General features: G+C 30.2%; 1 protein-coding gene across 1 annotated transcript in view; it reads left to right on the forward strand.

The window, feature by feature from the left end:
* Positions 1–11949, forward strand: part of Herp (Homocysteine-induced endoplasmic reticulum protein) — a 194198-nt gene extending 182249 nt beyond the window's left edge. The window contains exon 4 of the mRNA XM_089592360.1: positions 11500–11949. Coding sequence (XP_089448486.1) covers positions 11500–11740 — 241 coding nt within the window. The 3' untranslated portion in view covers positions 11741–11949. The remainder of the gene's footprint in view (positions 1–11499) is intronic.
* The last annotated feature ends 8742 nt before the right edge of the window (positions 11950–20691 follow it).

Here is a 20691-nt window from a genome sequence, read left to right on the forward strand (position 1 = left end):
GCGGAAATGAATGCAGAAGTAGAGAATACTGGAAAGGAGAGGAGGATAAGAAGTGTAGATTATGCAAGGAGGAGGAAGAAGATCTTAGACACATACTAAAGATTTGCGGAGATACGAGAAATGAAGAAGAAATGGAAAAAATACTAAGCCACGATGCAAAAGAGATAGAAGTGCTAAGAAAAGTAATCAGAAAAAGGAAGGAGTCAGAAAAGATATAAAAGATAAAAGAAAGTATGCAGAAAGTTATGGTAGTAAAGAGAGAAGAAGGATTAGTAGGACAAGAAAGAAGAGAGAAAAAGAAATGCAAGGAAGAATGAAGAATACAAAAAATATATGGACAATTTAAAGAAAAGAGTTGTTTATTTTTGAAATTTTTGATAGTTAAGTAGTATTAGAAAATTTGTTTACTGAATTAAATATAGGAAATTTTGATAATTTTGATAATGTAAGTTGTAAATTTTTGAATTTTTGATAGGCATGTGTTTAATTTTGAAGTTTGAGAATTGAGTTTTGTAGAATTGGAATTGTAGTGATATTAAATTTGTTTTATTCCAATTTTATTATAAAAAAGACAAAGTAGAATATTAAGAACAGTTAAAGTAAAAATGAATGTATTATATAGCGTAGATTAAGTATATATTAAATGTACAAAATGTTACGGAACCCCTCCAAACCCGTAAGGGACGGAGTATGAAATAAATAAATAAAAAAATAAATAAATAAATGTACGAAATCCTGGTGTGAGGCCCGGAGGCCACAGCGTTAAGAGTAACTATAGAGCTCAGTCTGACTCTCCTTCCGTGCTTCATACCCGTATCCTAGAGATGTGTGTGTGTGTGCGATGTTGAGAGAGTGGATCCGTGAACGGCACCTATCGGTGTGTCGGTGTCATGGGAGCAAACATAGTATTGGTGGCCAATTCGTAGTGCTGTGCTGGCTGATAGTGTGTGGTGGGCCGCATAGCATACAGAGTGGCTACGCGGTGAGTTAAGAGAGACACTTGAGCTTGCTGCAAGGCTAGCACTGGAGCATCTCTCATCTGCTGAGCTACAGTGAAGAAATAGCGCCGATATCCCAGTGCCACATATACCAACGAGTCCTTGCTCGGCTAACTAGGTTCCCCGGTGCCGCCGACGCAGATAGCATCGCCGAAAGGATCAAGGAGATCGTCACCAGTGAAATCCTGGTAGGTGACTGTACTTAGTGTTGGTGCTGTGTGTTGTAGAGTATTAATGCAGTCGTCCCCCATTATCTGGCCCTAATATCTGCGAGTCTACATGAGTCCCCTATCGCGAGTGTAAACATTGATAAAACGCCAAGTGTAACGTAGCATAAAGATTACAGCAAACAACGACGCTGGGCCATCGCCTTTATGGTGTGCCGCATCCGTATTATAACTTGAGTGGCTGTTCATGAAATTAGAAAATATACTTAATTAAATTAAGAAAGTTGTCTTAGAGTTTTCACTCGGCTTGGGTATTGTGAACAGTAGCTGAGTAGCTGCCACCGGTTGTGACCTAGAGTAGAAAGGTGTTTGCAAGTGATTGCAATAAAGCTAAAGAATAAGCTATTCTATATCATTACCTATACTAGACTATAGGTTGATACAGTTTACGTCACACACGACCATAAACAATCTGATCCCTTCCCGAATACAGTTAACGTGAAAATGTAGTAAGTAAAAAAGTAAAATACAGGTTAGTCGCAATCCCCGGCTAACGTGTTTCGAAGTTTCCTTATTAAAATTTGTTTTTGTCGGTTTTTATCAGACTGTATCTTTTTATTGAAAACTCTAATATATCTTTACTAGCACGATTTATTGGTAATGTGCTCCATCGAGTTTGTGTATAAATCTGACTAATGTGCATTTAATAAGGGAACTGATAGTATTTAAATTTAAAACATTTATTATTATTATTATTTATTAATGTTAAAAGACGTGATCAACTATATTTGTTGTAGAGACTTGTCGTCAATATTTGAGTAAAATGCATAGTGTCGTGTATCTCTCATGAAAGTGTATCTCTCAATCTTTCTGCAATCAGCGCCTTTCACGTGCCCCTTACGTACGCAACTCCAAATGTACCCTTTGCTTAAATCAAAATTATAGAATAGTCAAATGAATAAAGTATTTATATACTGCCTCTACAATAAGAATGTAATAAAATTAGAAATAGAAGTAGCGACTATTATTTATTGTAACCATCTATAAGTAACAGATTACGACATTTAGTAATAAAAGGATATTTATAATTAATGACATAACAAAATAATTTGATGTTCACAAGTACAATACAGTAACTATATGTTATGATTGTTATTTAAGATATTTTTTTTCTTTCTGTACAAAGAATTACTCTTTATTAACAGAATCAAAACTTACTATTTTAAGTAATGATTAAAATCCATAACTTGATACGTATTTTTCACATATTTTCTATCTTTTAAATTAAAAAAATGTATAGATTGTGTAAAATATAACTTTTAAACTGTTACTTAATGTGTTTACATCTGCTTATGCATAACTACATGCACACTAGTACAAAAACTTTTCTATTTATATAATTCTTTATTATTTTTTATTCTTATAGTGCACAAGTAAACTTAATTATTGCATCTTACTAATTGTATAACATAACCCTTCTCCACACTGAAAATTATTTTTACTTTGCTGTATACCAGATTTTCTTCTAAATACCAATGCCCTGCTCCCACCCGCAAGGGAAAAAGTAGTGGTCTTCTCTCCTTTTAAAAGATTAAACAAGATTTGAGTGATAGCTTTTTATTATCCATTTATTTTTAAAGACCTCTATAAGTATAAATACTATTGACATTTACTTTCTTGAGACGGAAGCTCATCATCTACCTTTTTAAATCAATCGCTTTCACTTACTTAACATGCTGTTCTGTTATAGTGTCTACTTATGCACAAATAAACTTGTTTTATATTCTATCAGTGCTCTTTGCTGTGATGTTTAATGTACCTCGTTTAACTTAAATGTACCTTGAGTTTCAACTAAGTACTTCCGTGTAGAATTAGGATCGTCGTTGTAGTCAACCTTGTAAGATCTTGCTTAAATTTATCCTCAGCTTAAATTGACCCTTTCCCGTCCCGTAAAAATTTATCTAATAAACCTATTAAACTTAAGTTAGCCTTGTACATGTAAAATTCGACGAGGATTCCAATAGTGCTGCTCAAATTATGGTACCATTAACTTTTTCAAAGATAAAAATTAAATTTTCTCAAAAAAAATTTTGAGGTTAGATTTGACGTTATATTCCGATTCTATAGTCAATTTTAAGTAGATAGACGCTCTGATCCGCTGTTTTTATCGTTATATCAAATAATACAGTAAAATGAAATTAGTCCATTGTTATAATAATTGCCTACACTGTGGCAATTTCCTCTCAAATCGTATAGAAGTACGCTCGCCAACTTCCCTAACCAGAGCAACATGCTGCACTTTGCAATATTCTTTTCATGTTAGAGAACATGATTATTATGTCAACTCATTTATGGACGGCTACCTGCAAGGGCCCAAGCACACGCAACCTTCCTATAGAGTTCAAATTAAAGAAAAAAAATAAATAAAAGGTAATCCGTTATTGGTTCAATATCTGAAGCTTTATTTTACAGCATAGTGTAACAGCAGACAAACAAATCTCCTATAAGATATCGCTCCAATTACATATGTAAAATAATAATAAAACTGAAGATTTCCCGTCGTCTACAAAATTAATTATTATTATAACTGATTCATAAAAAAAAATGATTAAATGATTTTATGCTTAACGATACAATGTTATAAACGTTACTGTGTACGTTCTTGCAGGCACAGAAAATTCAAAAGCTACTACCACACCTTCATCCTAGCTCAGTTTTCCAACCAAGTTTATTATAAGCCTTTTTAAATAAGAGCACTCAATGAAACATGTACAAAAGTGGCTCAGCCAATTGACCGATCCATTATTAAACGATCCATTCCTGTTTCTTCAATTACAAGAAGCATCAATTTATTTATATTTCGTGATTAAAAGATACAGTATTTTTGTATAAGCAATTATATTTCTGTCAACATAATGGATGTAAACAAAAATTTTAGAGTTTTTTTTTTGTTAAGTCTAATTGTTGATCACAATAAAAAAAATCGTACAACAAAATCAACAGATTTTCAGTGCACTTTGAGTCTGCTTTGGTACAGTACGCAGCTTAAATGCATTATTTAAAAGTGTCATCGTTACTTCTTATCACCTTGATGATTTTTCTAAAAAAAACTTGATTCTCAAAGCAGCTCCATTCTTGAATGAAAAGTATGCGACTATAAAAATGAGTATTTTTATACTTTAAAAGTCCTCAGTTAGCACTACTTTGTAGGGACAATATGAATAACAAATTTTGAGGTCTTATACGTCAGAAATTCGAGGTTCCTGCAACAGTTTCATGTGTCGATTAATCGAAATTGACCAGAAAAATCGCAATCGTAACTAAACAGGTAATTTGTTACCGTTCGGCCTGATATGATGCGATGAAAAGCTTTTTCGCATTGTTTATAGTGTCTTTGTTACCTGCTGTTGATTTAATAATTTTAAAAAGAGGAATTTGTTTTTTGAAGCATTATCATTCTTATATAATACGTATTCAATTTTTAAAGGCCTTTCATTTCACTTAACAAGTCATCGGTTAACAATTCTATGCTGGGACAATATAAATATTTATTATTAAGGTCTTTAACGTCAGAAGTATAAAAATTTCGCAAGAGTTTAATGAGTCAAATCAATAAAATAACTCAATAAACTTCTATAGTTTAAATTCATAAGGTATTCAAGAAAATTTCGTTCATATTTGCTGCATTTAAATGCTTTTCCGCATTGTTTTGCAGTATCATTGGTACTTACATATTACTTAATGATTTTCGAAAATAATTTTGTTTTCTCAAGGAGCTTCATTCTTGTACAATAGGTACACAAATTCTGAAAAGCCTTTCTTTATGCATTAAAAGACGTCTGTTAGCAGTATTTTGCTGGGAAACAATAAATGCTTTTTTTAAAGGTCTTATTCGTCAGAAATTTAAATATTCTCCAAAAGTTAAATAGGTCAATCTTTTAAATTAAATGAGAAATAGGTGGTGGTTATTAATTCTAAGGCATTTAGTTAAATTAAGGCCCAATTTGTTACAATAAAACGCTTTCCTGCATTGTTTACAGTGTCTTTGTCATTGTTGTAGCAAAATACTACTTAAAGAAGCATTTTAAAGAATGAAGAATATCAATGACACTGCAAAATAATGCCAAAAAGCATTGTAATGCATCAAATTAGGCTAAAGTTTACAAAATACATTGTTCCCATGATTTCTTGAGGTTTTGTGCATAAGCACATGATCAGTAAGAGCTAATTTAGGAGTGAGAATAAAAACTCTAAAGTCAGGTGTTAGTCTGTAACGATCGTCTTAACGATATAGACTGAGCCTGATGAGGTTGGCGTTAAGACCAACGAAACGTTACTCAAACTAACACCTGACTTTGGAGTTTTTATTCTCACTCCTAAATTAGCTTTTACTGATCGTGTGCTTATGCAAAAAACCTCTAGAAATCATGAAAACAATTGGGAGCAGAACGGCACGTTCAACAAACACCGTAATAAAATACATTGTTATTTGAAATTATAAAATTTTTTTCGTTTACTTGACAGCTTGACCTATTTATCTCCTGCAGAGTATATTAATTCTGACGTATAAGACCTCGAAATTGAATATTTATGTTGTCTCAACAAAGTACTGCTAACAGACGACTTTAAAGTATATTTAAAGACTTTTTCAAAATGTACACATGTAACGTTCGAATGAAGCTGCTTTAAAAAAAACAATTAGCTTTTAATAATCAACAAAGTTCGAGTAAGTAATAACGACAACGCAAACAATGCGAAAAAGCGTTGTAATGCAATAAATCTGGCTTTAATTTTACTAAATACTTTGTTATTTGAAATCATAAAATTTTTCTCGTCAATTTTTATCTCTTGACCTATGAAACTCTTGCCTAATTTTTAAAGTTCTGACGTATAGAACCTCAAAGTTATATAGTAATATCGTTTCAGCCAAGTACTGCCAACAGACGACGTTTAAAGTTGGTCACGGGAGAATAGGATTGTAACACCAAGCCGAGGGTAAGCCCAAGCAGTGGCGCTATTACATTCCTCCGCCCGTGGAGCGGCGGTGGGGAGCTCTCGTGGGTGTTACAAATGTAGTGGTTTGCTTACTACAGTTTCTATTTTTAAGTCCCACTGTCCAAACACACATGCTCTCACGAGGGTATCCCCGCCCTGACTCCTCGAGCGCTCGGGCTTCTCAACGCAACGAGGCCCCGCGCTTGCTCTCTTCGCCTACAGACCGATGTGCGAGTAACACCTGCGGGAGAGCCTGTTATCTGCTGCTGAGTCGGGACAGTTTTTGAAGCACATCATGCTATTCAATAATTATGTGCTGCCTTTCTACTTTTGCTGCTTGGGATGCAATTCTTTTCGTCCTCGGCTTGGTGAGCTTAGTTTTACATTCAAGACAGTTCCTTTCTCTTTAAATCGAAAATCAGCATTTTCTAGTTGTATTTAAACATTGATGTTGTTTTTTCCGCGCAACTTAACAAAATTAAAGCAATGTAAATTGTTTTTTTTTTTGGTTGGATGTAGTTGAATTCTTTTGTTAAAATTATATTTGTTTGTTGATTTAAGATACGCATCCGACTTCTTATTTCGTCATTGCTTTCCTTTGGATAACCATTTATACCACAATACTAATCAAACATAATCCTGCTGACGCTCTCTACTCGAGACTTTCTTCAATAAGTTTCGACTGAGCTAAGCAGTTCATTAAACAAAAGTATTTTAAAAGGCTTTTCAGAAAAGTATATATGTTATGCAAGAATAAAGGTAAACAAAGCTGCTTAAAAAAACAATTCTTACAATAATTAACAAAGTATGAGTTAATAACGCTGACACTGCAAACAATGCGAAAAGCATTTCAATGCAGCAAATCAGGCCTAAAATTTCCCAAGTACCTTATTATTTGGAATCATAAGATTTCTCTTGTTAATTTTGATGTTTTGACCTATAAAACTCTTGCAGATTTTTTAAACTTCTGACGTATAAGACTTTGAAATTGGATATCAATATTGTCTTAGCAAAGTACAGCTGACAGAAGCATTTTGAAAAATAAAGTAAAGCTTTTTGAAATTGTTTACTTATCATGTCAGAACAGAGCAACTTTGAACAACAAAATTTGATTTTAAAAATGGTCATGGTATCAACGAGTATCAATGACACTGCAAAACAATGCAAAAAGCATTTTTAAGCATTAAATTAGGCCTAAATTTTACTAAATACTTTATTTTTTGAAATTATAAAATTTTTTCCGCTTAGTTTGACAGTTTGACCTATTAAAATTCTGCAGAATATTTTAATTTATGACGTATAAGACCTTGAATTTTAGAATTTATGTTGTCCCAGCAAAGTACTGCTAACAGACGTTTTTTAAAGTACATTAAAAGGCTTTTTAAGAATGTATACATGTTATTTAAGGATAAAGCTGCTCTAGAAGCAATAATTTCTTTTAATAATCAACACAGTATGAGAAAGTACTGACAATACTGCAAACAAAGCGGACAAGTATTTTAACGCAACACATTTGGCCTAAAATCCACTCAATGTTTTTTTATTTGGAATCATCAGATTTTTCTTGTTAATTTTAATGTCTTGACCTATTAAACTCTTGCAGAAGATAAATTTTTTGCCGAATAATACTTCAAAAATTAACGTTTATATTGTGCTGGCAAAGAACTGTCAACTGGCGAATTTTAGAGTATTGAAAAAAAGAGTTGAGTACGTCAATCTTTTAAATTCAATGAGAAATATTTTATGGTCATAAATTATAAGGCATTTAGTTAAATAAAGGCCTAATTTGTTGCAATAAAATGCTTTTTAACATTTTTTTCAGTGTTGTCGTTACTTACTTAAACTTTGTTAATTATTAAAAAAGATTGTTTTTTCTAAAGCAGCTTTATTCTTACATGTAAAATGTACATATTTTCAAAGAGCCCTCTTATGTACGTTTGAAGTCATCTGTTAGTAGTACTTTAATGAAATAATATTAATATTCAATTTTGATGTCTTATGCGTCAAGAGTTTCATAGGTCAAGAGATAAAAATTGACGAGAAAAATTTTATGATTTCAAATAACAAAGTATTTAGTAAAATTAAAGCCAGATTTATTGCATTACAACGCTTTTTCGCATTGTTTGCGTTGTCGTTATTACTTACTCAAACTTTGTTGATTATTAAAAGCTAATTGTTTTTTTTAAAGCAGCTTCATTCGAACGTTACATGTGTACATTTTGAAAAAGTCTTTAAATATACTTTAAAGTCGTCTGTTAGCAGTACTTTGTTGAGACAACATAAATATTCAATTTCGAGGTCTTATACGTCAGAATTAATATACTCTGCAGGAGATAAATAGGTCAAGCTGTCAAGTAAACGAAAAAAATTTTATAATTTCAAATAACAATGTATTTTGTAAACTTTAGCCTAATTTGATGCATTACAATGCTTTTTGGCATTATTTTGCAGTGTCATTGATATTCTTCATTCTTTAAAATGCTTCTTTAAGTAGTATTTTGCTACAACAATGACAAAGACACTGTAAACAATGTAGGAAAGCGTTTTATTGTAACAAATTGGGCCTTAATTTAACTAAATGCCTTAGAATTAATAACCACCACCTATTTCTCATTTAATTTAAAAGATTGACCTATTTAACTTTTGGAGAATATTTAAATTTCTGACGAATAAGACCTTTAAAAAAAGCATTTATTGTTTCCCAGCAAAGTACTGCTAACAGACGTCTTTTAATGCATAAAGAAAGGCTTTTCAGAATTTGTGTACCTATTGTACAAGAATGAAGCTCCTTTAGAAAACAAAATCATTTTCGAAAATCATTAAGTAATATGTAAGTACCAATGATACTGCAAAACAATGCGGAAAAGCATTTAAATGCAGCAAATATGAACGAAATTTTCTTGAATACCTTATGAATTTAAACTATAAAAGTTTATTGAGTAATTTTATTGATTTGACTCATTAAACTCTTGCGAAATTTTTAAACTTCTGACGTTAAAGACCTTAATAATAAATATTCATATTGTCCCAGCATAGAATTGTTAACCGATGACTTGTTAAGTGAAATGAAAGGCCTTTAAAAATTGAATACGTATTATATAAGAATGATAATGCTTCAAAAAACAAATTCCTCTTTTTAAAATTATTAAATCAACAGCAGGTAACAAAGACACTATAAACAATGCGAAAAAGCTTTTCATCGCATCATATCAGGCCGAACGGTAACAAATTACCTGTTTAGTTACGATTGCGATTTTTCTGGTCAATTTCGATTAATCGACACATGAAACTGTTGCAGGAACCTCGAATTTCTGACGTATAAGACCTCAAAATTTGTTATTCATATTGTCCCTACAAAGTAGTGCTAACTGAGGACTTTTAAAGTATAAAAATACTCATTTTTATAGTCGCATACTTTTCATTCAAGAATGGAGCTGCTTTGAGAATCAAGTTTTTTTTAGAAAAATCATCAAGGTGATAAGAAGTAACGATGACACTTTTAAATAATGCATTTAAGCTGCGTACTGTACCAAAGCAGACTCAAAGTGCACTGAAAATCTGTTGATTTTGTTGTACGATTTTTTTTATTGTGATCAACAATTAGACTTAACAAAAAAAAACTCTAAAATTTTTGTTTACATCCATTATGTTGACAGAAATATAATTGCTTATACAAAAATACTGTATCTTTTAATCACGAAATATGAATAAATTGATGCTTCTTGTAATTGAAGAAACAGGAATGGATCGGTCAATTGGCTGAGCCACTTTTGTACATGTTTCATTGAGTGCTCTTATTTAAAAAGGCTTATAATAAACTTGGTTGGAAAACTGAGCTAGGATGAAGGTGTGGTAGTAGCTTTTGAATTTTCTGTGCCTGCAAGAACGTACACAGTAACGTTTATAACATTGTATCGTTAAGCATAAAATCATTTAATCATTGTTTTTTATGAATCAGTTATAATAATAATTAATTTTGTAGACGACGGGAAATCTTTAGTTTTATTATTATTTTACATATGTAATTGGAGCGATATCTTATAGGAGATTTGTTTGTCTTACACTATGCTGTAAAATAAAGCTTCAGATATTGAACCAATAACGGATTACCTTTTATTTATTTTTTTTTTTTAATTTGAACTCTATAGGAAGGTTGCGTGTGCTTGGGCCCTTGCAGGTAGCCGTCCATAAATGAGTTGACATAATAATCATGTTCTCTAACATGAAAAGAATATTGCAAAGTGCAGCATGTTGCTCTGGTTAGGGAAGTTGGCGAGCGTACTTCTATACGATTTGAGAGGAAATTGCCACAGTGTAGGCAATTATTATAACAATGGACTAATTTCATTTTACTGTATTATTTGATATAACGATAAAAACAGCGGATCAGAGCGTCTATCTACTTAAAATTGACTATAGAATCAGAATATAACGTCAAATCTAACCTCAAAATTTTTTTTGAGAAAATTTAATTTTTATCTTTGAAACAGTTAATGGTACCATAATTTGAGCAGCACTATCGGAATCCTCGTCGAATTTTACATGTAGAAGGCTAACTTAAGTTCAATAGGTTTATAAGATAAATTTTTACGGGACGGGAAAGGGTCAATTTAAGTCGGTCACGTTTTATATTTCAATTATTTTTCACTTCTACTTTTACTCCTACTCAAGTTCTGACTTTTTTGGTGTGTCACACAAGATTAAACCTGTTTTTTTATATTTACTACCGTTAAAATAATTATTTCTTTGAAAATTTAAACACCTAAAATTTGAATACTTATTCATAAATATTTTCCGTTACTGTCGGTAAGTGATCTTTTCTGTGTTTTCCGTACGCATATTTAAATGAACAATTATCGTTCTTGTGTCTATAATGTCTGTTTATAAAAACTCTACCTTTTATATTGTAAGTAACTCGATTATCTCAACGTTTCGAATATATTGAAGAGAACTTAAACATTGTTATATTAGCTATATATTATTTCTCCAAATTTTATTTGGTTCTCAGTTTTCATACAAATTTTAAAATAAGTTGTTCTCTTACAATTATTGCTAAAAAGTCCAATCTCTAAGTGGTGGAATACTTGTGTAATTAGTCACATTAAAAGTACCTGAGTAACAATTTTTTGAATTAGATATTTATTTTTTCTGATTATAACTTAAATTATGTGATTGTTAGTAATCTTACTTTTAAAAAATAATAATTTTTACCAGGATAAATCGCTTATTTAACTTATTTTGTTTTGAAATAAAATAACATTGAATCATTAGTTTATAATTATTTATTAAAATGTAATACATTGGTGTTAATTTTTCATACAAATTAAAATTTTTTTTAGGTGTCATAATAGATTTTTTAGAGTCCATCCTGCTGCAGGTGATGACGGAAATCGTAATGTAGAAAACAATGAAAATCTCCCGAACAATCCCCAAATCATGGAGCCAGGTATACTAATGATAGCAAGAGAGCTCTTACAGCGGGCGATAAATACCAATACTAACCACAGAAGAAGACCAAACATCATTTTGTTTGCATGGACATTCTTGAGTTCTTTTTTTATTTCATTGGTACCAGAATAACAAAACATTGTATGAGAAACATAGTTTTACACAATTTTGCTCTCTAACAATGTTATTGAAAGCAAAAAAACACTTTATCTTAAAAGTTCTCCTTCTTGTACATCTAAAAATGTATGTATCCAGCTATAACTTACACTTTTCTGCCAAGTATTCTATGCTTGATAGTAGGTAAAACAATTGTTAAATGCAGTGTACTGAAAATATTTTTCAAATATAAAAAAATGTGCAATGTACAGATCTTATAATCGATTACCTTTAGCAACATAAAAACTTGAAAACTGTGTGTTAATCTTATTCGTTTTAAAATGAGTTGCAAAATATTTTTTACTTAGTTCAGCAGCTTATAAAATCACAAAATTTAATGGTTTGGAATGATTCTTAATGCCCATTTATTTAGAAACTTAGAAAGATTATCACAGTTATAAGGTTGTTACGAAAGCTGATAAGCAGCTTTGCAAACTTTATTTTTGTTACTGGTCATACAAAAAATTATCAGTAAAAGACCAATCGAAATAAGATGGCCGATAAATAAAGAAAAAAAGACAAAAATAAAGACAAAAAAAATTGCTTAAACTAAGAGCAAAAAAATCTCAAGAAACAATTGTAATAAATTAATTACTTCTATACAAATGGTTTATAAAAGAACAAAATCATAAGTAGCTAGTGTGAAAAACAAATATGCTAAAAAAAGTTATAAATAAACAATGAACAGGCAAAAGATTAGAAATCTGAAAGATTTGGAGGCTTTTAATTTTACTAGAGTCAAAAATTTTCTGACTCCATTTTACATGGAGCCTGTTCAGGCTATTATCCAATGCAATCTTGAGCTAAGCAGCATATTTTTTAATTGGCAGTGTTCTCTTGTACAAGCGTAGTAGATTTTAAAGCATAACTTTTATTATAAATCAGTAGTCAATACCTCATAAACTAATAGATTACCTCTACAAGACATAAACATTTTAATTAAAAGCAATATTTGGTCAATATATTACGTAAGTATATAAATAGACTTTAAAGATTATAAAATACGATATAAATCATGTTATTACCAGAATAGAACATCTTTCCATAATAATAAGAAATAAAAACCTGTTAAGTATGATCTATGTAATCACATGTAATTCATAATGCTGCAAGTAAAACTAACGTCTATTGAATCTATCACAATCATTTTTCTTTCTAACCTTAAAACAGTTCAAAATAACGAAATCCACAAAAAAATAATAAAAATAATTAATTAGTACAAAAAATACATAAAAGTATTAGTCGTAAAATCTACCCCATGTAACTGTAAAAAATTTAAGTAGGTGATGGCGTTGCTCTCTTATATAGTATTTGTCACATCTGTGTTACCATTTAACTGAAATAATTCACCGTTAATGTGTGGCGAGCTGCGAGACACAAGTCTTGATATTGGACAGATATGCGTATTTTATTACTTATATTATGATATGATGTCGCATACGGCTAATAATAATTAATTTTATTGTGTGCAACAGATGCATCACGTATGACGGAAGAATGATTGTTTGGAAATGCTTTCATATTTGATGTAAAAAAATACTATACGAGTACGTTTTCCCATAGGGTCTTATTTTTTGATCCTAGACTTCTTAGGAATCGAATATTCTCAATTTTTTCTTGCTTTCTTTGACATGTTAACGATTTGAATATTCGATGTTGACTAATCACAGGAGGACATGTTGAGCTGGCTTTGTCTACTATGCGCAGTTAAATGCAGCCGATTATATGTCCGACCATTTAATTATGGATTATTTGTAAAGAATTTTAAATAATTTTTTATAGCTACAGAAAAGTTTATGTATGTAAAGTAATACGTATGTCGTGATATTGAGGACCTATGGTAATAGACAAAGAGGTAGGTAACTACATTAAAATTTTATTTCCAACGCAATCTAACTATATAAAAACTATAAATTGTACACCAAAGAACTGAAATATTGGTATGCCATACCAACACTGCAATCTTTTGAGATACAGCAACGTCATTTTTGTGTTAGAAATAATCGTTTTGGATAATGATTTCCTACAGTATAATTTTATCTTATTTCTATAGTCAATCATTAAAATCTTGTCGGAAATATGTGCCATACTTAAGCAAAGTCGCTTATTTTTAATCTATGCGAAACGGTTTCTTACAGCAGTAAACTAACAAGACAGCTTTTTTTATTAATAGTGATTGATAACGACAATAATTCCATACCGATCAGGCAGTTCAATATAGCTTCATATTAAATCTCTGTAATTATATGTATCTTCCTATATTATATAGTCGTAAGAGTGAGAGCGAGAATTGCTCCCCCCCCCCGCCCCCCTCCCCAAATAAGGTAGTAATTCTTTCATTTTCTTGCATTTTTTAAATAATCCAACTTTTTTGCTAGATCCCCTCCCGATCCCCGCAGCTTACCCATATATAATGTGAATATATTCGTAAAGCCTCATATATAAACTGTTACAAGTGGTCTAATTTTCACATTTAATTTTATTTGACCATAACAAAAAATTTTGTTACAATTATTTTACTTACGATGTTTATTTTGATCACATACTCTAAAATTTCTTTTTAGGTGCTCTGCGCTTACATAACCTTTTCCACAATTTTGACAAATATTTTTTTGAACGTTTTTTTCATGACTTTTTAGGGATCTCTGTAAGTGATAATTTCTTTTGAAACTTTTTTCGCATTTAATACACTTAAAATTTTTTTCAATGTTTTGGCATTCCTTTGTGTGACGCAAATAGTTTTTCTGATCTAATATTATAATGCTACACAGATCACATACAAAAAATTTTTTTTTGTGAATTTTTCGTGCGATGATAGACACTTTTGATTTGAAAATTTTGAGTTACATTTGTCACATTAATAAAATTTTGCATCCATGATGGTATATCTGAAAACATATTACAAAAAACGGATTGTTTATAATTACATAAATCTGGGTACTAGACGGTACTGAAATTTGCTTTTTTGATGATAGAAAAAATTTGCAAGAAAGTATGAAAATAGTAATGAACTATAGAATAGTTTTTTTGTTACTCTAAAATTTCATTCCAAACAATATTTTTAATTTCAAATTCGTTTTCTGTTTCAATTTGCATAAAAATTTTCTTTTAGTTTCTACACCTAGACGATGCAACATATAATTGCCCATGAGAAAATAATGGTTTTCTAAGGTATAATCGTAAGGCATCAAAACTTTGACCTTGAAATTTATTGATAGTCATAGAAAAAGCTAAGGTAAATGGAAATTGTTTTCTGTGCAATATAAATGGTAGTGGAGAAGAATTGTTTGTATGTAGTCTTATTCTTGAAATAAAGACTTAATTTTCTTTTTTTTTACCTATGATTATTTCAGCTTGATGTTGTATGTAAATAATTTTGTAATTTGTAATCTTGTACCATTGCAAAGTCCTTCAGATATGTTTAAGTTTAGTAATAACATAACAATAGCGTTAATTTTCAAATTTAATTTATGTGGAGGAAGACCTTCTTTGATATTATTTAAATATTCTGTAGGGAAATGAATATAAATATTATCGTCTGATTTATCTACTCCTTTGTGAGTTGCTTCATCAATACTATAGTACGTGACTAATGTTCCTACCATATTATTTAAAATTTTTTTGTTCAAAACATGAGTGTATTCATTGTAAGATGTTAATATAGCTTTACTTATAAAAAAATCATCATTATTAAAAATTTTAGAACATACATCATTTGTTTTCCATGTCTAAGGAATTACAAAAGTTTTAATTTTGCCTTTTCCTATATCCAGTAGCAATGAAGAAAATTTTTTATCAACTGAACGTTGATTATTTTTGAAATAAAAATTATTAAATAAAGGCCAAAAATTGAAAAATTTTATGGTTTCTTGAACAATAGTAATTTTGCTTTCGTTCTTTACTAATAGGAGAATTTGACGAAAGTCTCCACCTAAAATTATTGTTTTATTTCCAAAAGGTATAAGTCAGGGAAAATAACAAGTGATTGTTTAAGATTCATGTTATTACTTATGATCAATATACATTTATTACATGTATAAATTTTAAGTCACAATTAATATAACTCGGGTTTTTTTCCATACTTCGTAAATCTAATTTGCAAGTACGGTGGTTGGTGCGCAGATCGCGAAAAGGGCATATATATAGTTATAAGAGCTTAAAAATATCTATTGACACATACAGGATAGACAGCTCATTTAAAAAAGGAAGCCACTAGAAGAAATAATAAAGCTCACCAACAAAAAGTTGAGAGCACTTCTTTCTGTCTATATAAACTTTACCACTTTTATTTAAAATTAGCAGCTTGTTCTTCATATTTCCTTAAAAGCAGACCAGTAATCATTCCCCAGCGTAGAAAATTTATTCCCGAGTATTTTTGAAAAATGCTATAGTCTTCCGAATTCTGTAAAATATACTTAAACATATTATTTCCATACTAACAATTAATTTTATCATTTTTTAAGGCTTTAAAAAAATTATTACAAACCTTATTTTAAAAAAATTACATTTATAACACAATAAAAGGGGGAGTTGGCGCGTGGATCTTGCAGGGGGGCGGAGCCACACCAATATATATATGTGTGTGTGTGTGTGTGTGTGTGTGTGGGTGGGTGGGTGGGTGTGGGTGTGTACACGTAAGCGACCTTTTGATTGCATATTATATGTACGATATATAGCTGCATAAGCTAATATATGATGTTAATAATTGTATATATAGGTTCATATTTGCAAAATTTAACTAAATATATCCTCTATTGCCATGTATATCTTTTAAATAATAAAATATATGGAAAAAATTAATATTGATTGCATTAGTTGAATGCATTGTTGATAGCATTGAGGAAAGTATGAAATTTGACTGCATATATATTCGTATTTGAATGCATGCACATGACTTGTTACAATATATGCAATCATAATGAATGCATTGAAGATTCGGTGTTATGTGCGTAGTTGTTTGAGTAGCATTTTTTCCTTAAAATTTTCATAAGCTTCTCATTAACTTATTATTATTTTTACGTAAAGTAGTTTGTTCTAATAGCTTATAGGCTTTGAAAATAATGTCAAATTCTACATCGAACTTGAAAACAGTTTTTAATAAATGATTTTAGGCATGTACAATTAGTAGGACCATAAGCAGATAAGAGATTATAAGAACTATAGGCACATACGTATTATTTCCTTACTGATAAATAATGAACAGATCAGTTAATGTATTTTTGAGCTTATAAATAGAATGTATATATAAAATAATAATTGGATTTATCAAGTGCATCACTAACAGTGCTTAAATAGTTATGAACTTTGAATGCTTACATATCGATATTTGATTGCATGCAATTAACTGCTTATCATATACGCAATCAGTTTCTCAGAAAAAATGTTGTAACATATTTGCAATAAATAACAAATCAGTAACTATATAGTTGAGCTTCGTAATAAAATATATTGATAAAATAATAAAACATATGTATACAATTATAATAAATACATTATTAAGTGCATTACTGACAGAATTAAAAATGTTTTGAACATTGATTCCTTACATAATGATATTTGATTGCATCCAATCAACTGTGTTTGATATATGCAATCGCCAGCTCAGAAAAAGAGTTGTGACTTAAAAAAATGTTGTGACTTGTATGCAGTCAGTTAAGTGATACTTTTTTCATCAAGTTATGCCAAGGTTTTTACTTACTCATCATTTTCATAAAAAAAAAAAAAAAAAAAAAAAAAAATACTAGTAATCATCTGACAAAAATATTATACAAATATTTGGAAATACGACTCCATATCAGCTGATTACTACTTAGTAAATGACGTAAGGATGATTCTTATTAAATTTTATGCTAAATTCTTGAAGGAGTGGCTTATAATTGAATTTAAAAAATTTATTTCATAATGCAAACTACAATTTTTATGGTATGTGACTTTTATTAAAAAAAAAGAAAGTTGACACATACGACCTTATATAAAAGCAAGAATTTGACGTATGGTAAAATAATTTTAAAAAAAATTCATTAATGATTAGAGTTAAAGTTTTGAACTTAAAAGTGCACTTAAAAAAATTTTTATTTAGTTAGGTATCAATAGAACCAAATAATTTGATGAATATAAGTCTGATATCGAAATTTCTTGTTATTCTTACTATTGTTAGTTAAGTTTTATGAAAAAAAAAATTTCGAATTTTTATTCTTTAAATAATTATTGAAAAAAAAAAAAAAAAATACGGTGACCTCGTACACGTGAGCCAAACCCCTTAGCCACTCAGCTATGAGCGAAGTCTTGAGGGTATGTACCTTTTACTACTCTTATACTATAGCTTAAATCTTATTATCAATTAAAATATGTATTTTCTATTGATTCTTAAAAAATTTATGTCATTTCAAAACATTTCAAAGTCAAAATTTCCTAACTTTTACGTATGGGCTAAGATATTACAGACTTTGATATTATAAGCCCCAGACTTCTAACGTTAATATCTGTAAGTGTAGTAAAAATAACATGCTCAATTATGGCTATACATATGTATCTGAATAATTCAACTTCGTGTTTTTCGACATCAGAAGCTTGGGACTCCTAACGCTTGATAAATACTTGACATCTCACGCTCAAAAATTGGTAATATCTTTCTTCAATGCATTTGTGCTTTAATATATAAGAAATAACTAGCATCATTTGTGTGAGACATAAATAACTTTTATGATCTTCATTTTCCTACGTAGGCTATATAATTTTTACATTATTTATGTACTCCTATACAGATGCACAGTCCTTTTTTTATTTACGGAACCAATTTTAGGAAGTCCTTATTTTTTTATTAGAAAGATAGATTTACTTTCTCTGCCGAAACGTCATAAATCGTAGGACATTGCCCACATTCATACAAAATCTCAGGTAGATAATCGTACTTACGCAAATAAATTGTAGGTCAAGGAAATAATTAGTGGTATAAGCAGACTAATACGCTGATACATGAGGCATTGGTACACTTGCTAATGGACGTAAGAGATCGATAGCTCTTGCTGTGTAAGTAAAGAGCTGCTCTGTACTAGTTTGTCCACGTCCGTTTCTGGTACTTATACTCTGCTACAGAAACTCTAATATTTACGTGTAAACACATACTACCTTATCGATCGCTAACTATCAACTAAGTGATTAACCACCTGTATCAGCTCCCTCGCAAGTATCCGGATATCATGTCAGTTTGTAAATAAGGAAACTAAAAATTTACTCTAAATAGCTGTTTAAGGTAAAGAACTATTTTAAATATCTTACTAATAAGTCCACCAACAGCATCACGATGACGCACGCAGGACCGATTGATAGTTTATTGTCTCACCCCTACACATCTACCACTAAGTAAGTGCGTAATATTTAGTAACACTACACTGAAAAAAATTTGGTCAGTCAGAGTTACCACACTTTTAAAGTTCACTTTTACTCTTACACATAGCTCACTTGTGGTGCCACGGGTGATGTACAGCAGATACCACACAGTCAGTTGTATCAAAGTTGAACCACTCTAGTCCTAAATCTCGACCATGAGTGGCTGGCACACCTTTTCACTAAAACGTCGTTCAACAGCAGTGGTGCAGTAAGCTGTCTACTGGGTCATGCACTCGTGGAGTGTTGTATTTATTATAGAGTGGCATTAACCGTCAATGAATGTATTATTCACAAGTCAATGTACATGTAGTGTTCTGATCTTTGTGCTATTGTTTTATATAAAACTAGGCAATACAGAATGGATAAAGCGTGTTAAGTACAAATGCATATATTTATATTTAATAACCTCAATTTTAAAGATCATTTAACATACTTTTATCTAATAAAAATTATTTTAATTAGTAATATTTAATAGTGGTTATTTATTATGATTTAACATTAAATTATATACAACAATATAAGTTTAAGCCATTATAATCGCATTTTGGTGGAATGGACAATATTAAATACCCCTGAAATCAACGCTGTTACTTTTTTGAAAATGCTTAGAAACGTACTTAAAGTACAAAATTTATTTTTTACATTTTGTCTTAAGCGAATACATCAGAAATAATTAAAACCTTTTATGAAGAGATGTAATGATTAAAAAAAAAAAAACTACCAGATATTTACAAGCGGTAAACGAATTGTTTTTTTTCCATATATTTATTAAAAAAATCTTAAATTTTTTTATTTGAATCGACATATACATATCACACGTATAAATTATAGATATAATGTATAATTTGTTAAGGTATTAGTAGATGGCATTAGTAGATGGCAGTGAGAACCGTTCACTGTAAGAGTTAATACACTACGCATATTTTAAGGCTGATGCGATCTATCACTCGTGGGAGAGATTCCGGATCACGGTAGTTTCAGATCCGTAAACCTAAACTATGGCCTTTGCAGCTAGCCATCATTGGTGCTAAGTATAATTCACACATTAATAGAGCACGTTCCCTTCCATTTATGGTTGATGCTCTGTCAGACAAAATTCTTGTCAGTGTAATAGTAAGAGGCTTATTCCATTTTTCTTAACTCTTTATCGTTTCCAAAGGTTACTTATAGGTTTTAACTATATTTTAACAACACGTATCTCCTTGGTTTGGTGATATAATGTTTTAAAATAATAAGTATGAAGATTATTAGAACGAAGAAAAATTAGAAAAAAATATCATCTTTTTCATTTTTGTTTCAAGAAAATTTCGTACATTTTTTAAAAATGAAATAGGTGGTATTAACTTTGAAGTATAAAACTTACTTAAAATCTACCAAATAGTTGAATGGCAGCACGCTGTCGTATCTTTACTAAAAGTTAACTCAGCATAGTAACAGTACTTAGTATTAAATAAATGTTTTTATTATCTTTATTTAAACTAATCATTTAAAAATTGCAAATAAACAACTGTTCTGTTGGACCCTAGCGAAGAATATGG

Source organism: Copidosoma floridanum, unplaced genomic scaffold, assembly GCF_036245765.1.
Source record: "Copidosoma floridanum isolate Cflo_tuat_1 unplaced genomic scaffold, Cflo_Japanese_pri ptg000016l, whole genome shotgun sequence".
Classification (NCBI taxonomy): domain Eukaryota; kingdom Metazoa; phylum Arthropoda; class Insecta; order Hymenoptera; family Encyrtidae; genus Copidosoma; species Copidosoma floridanum.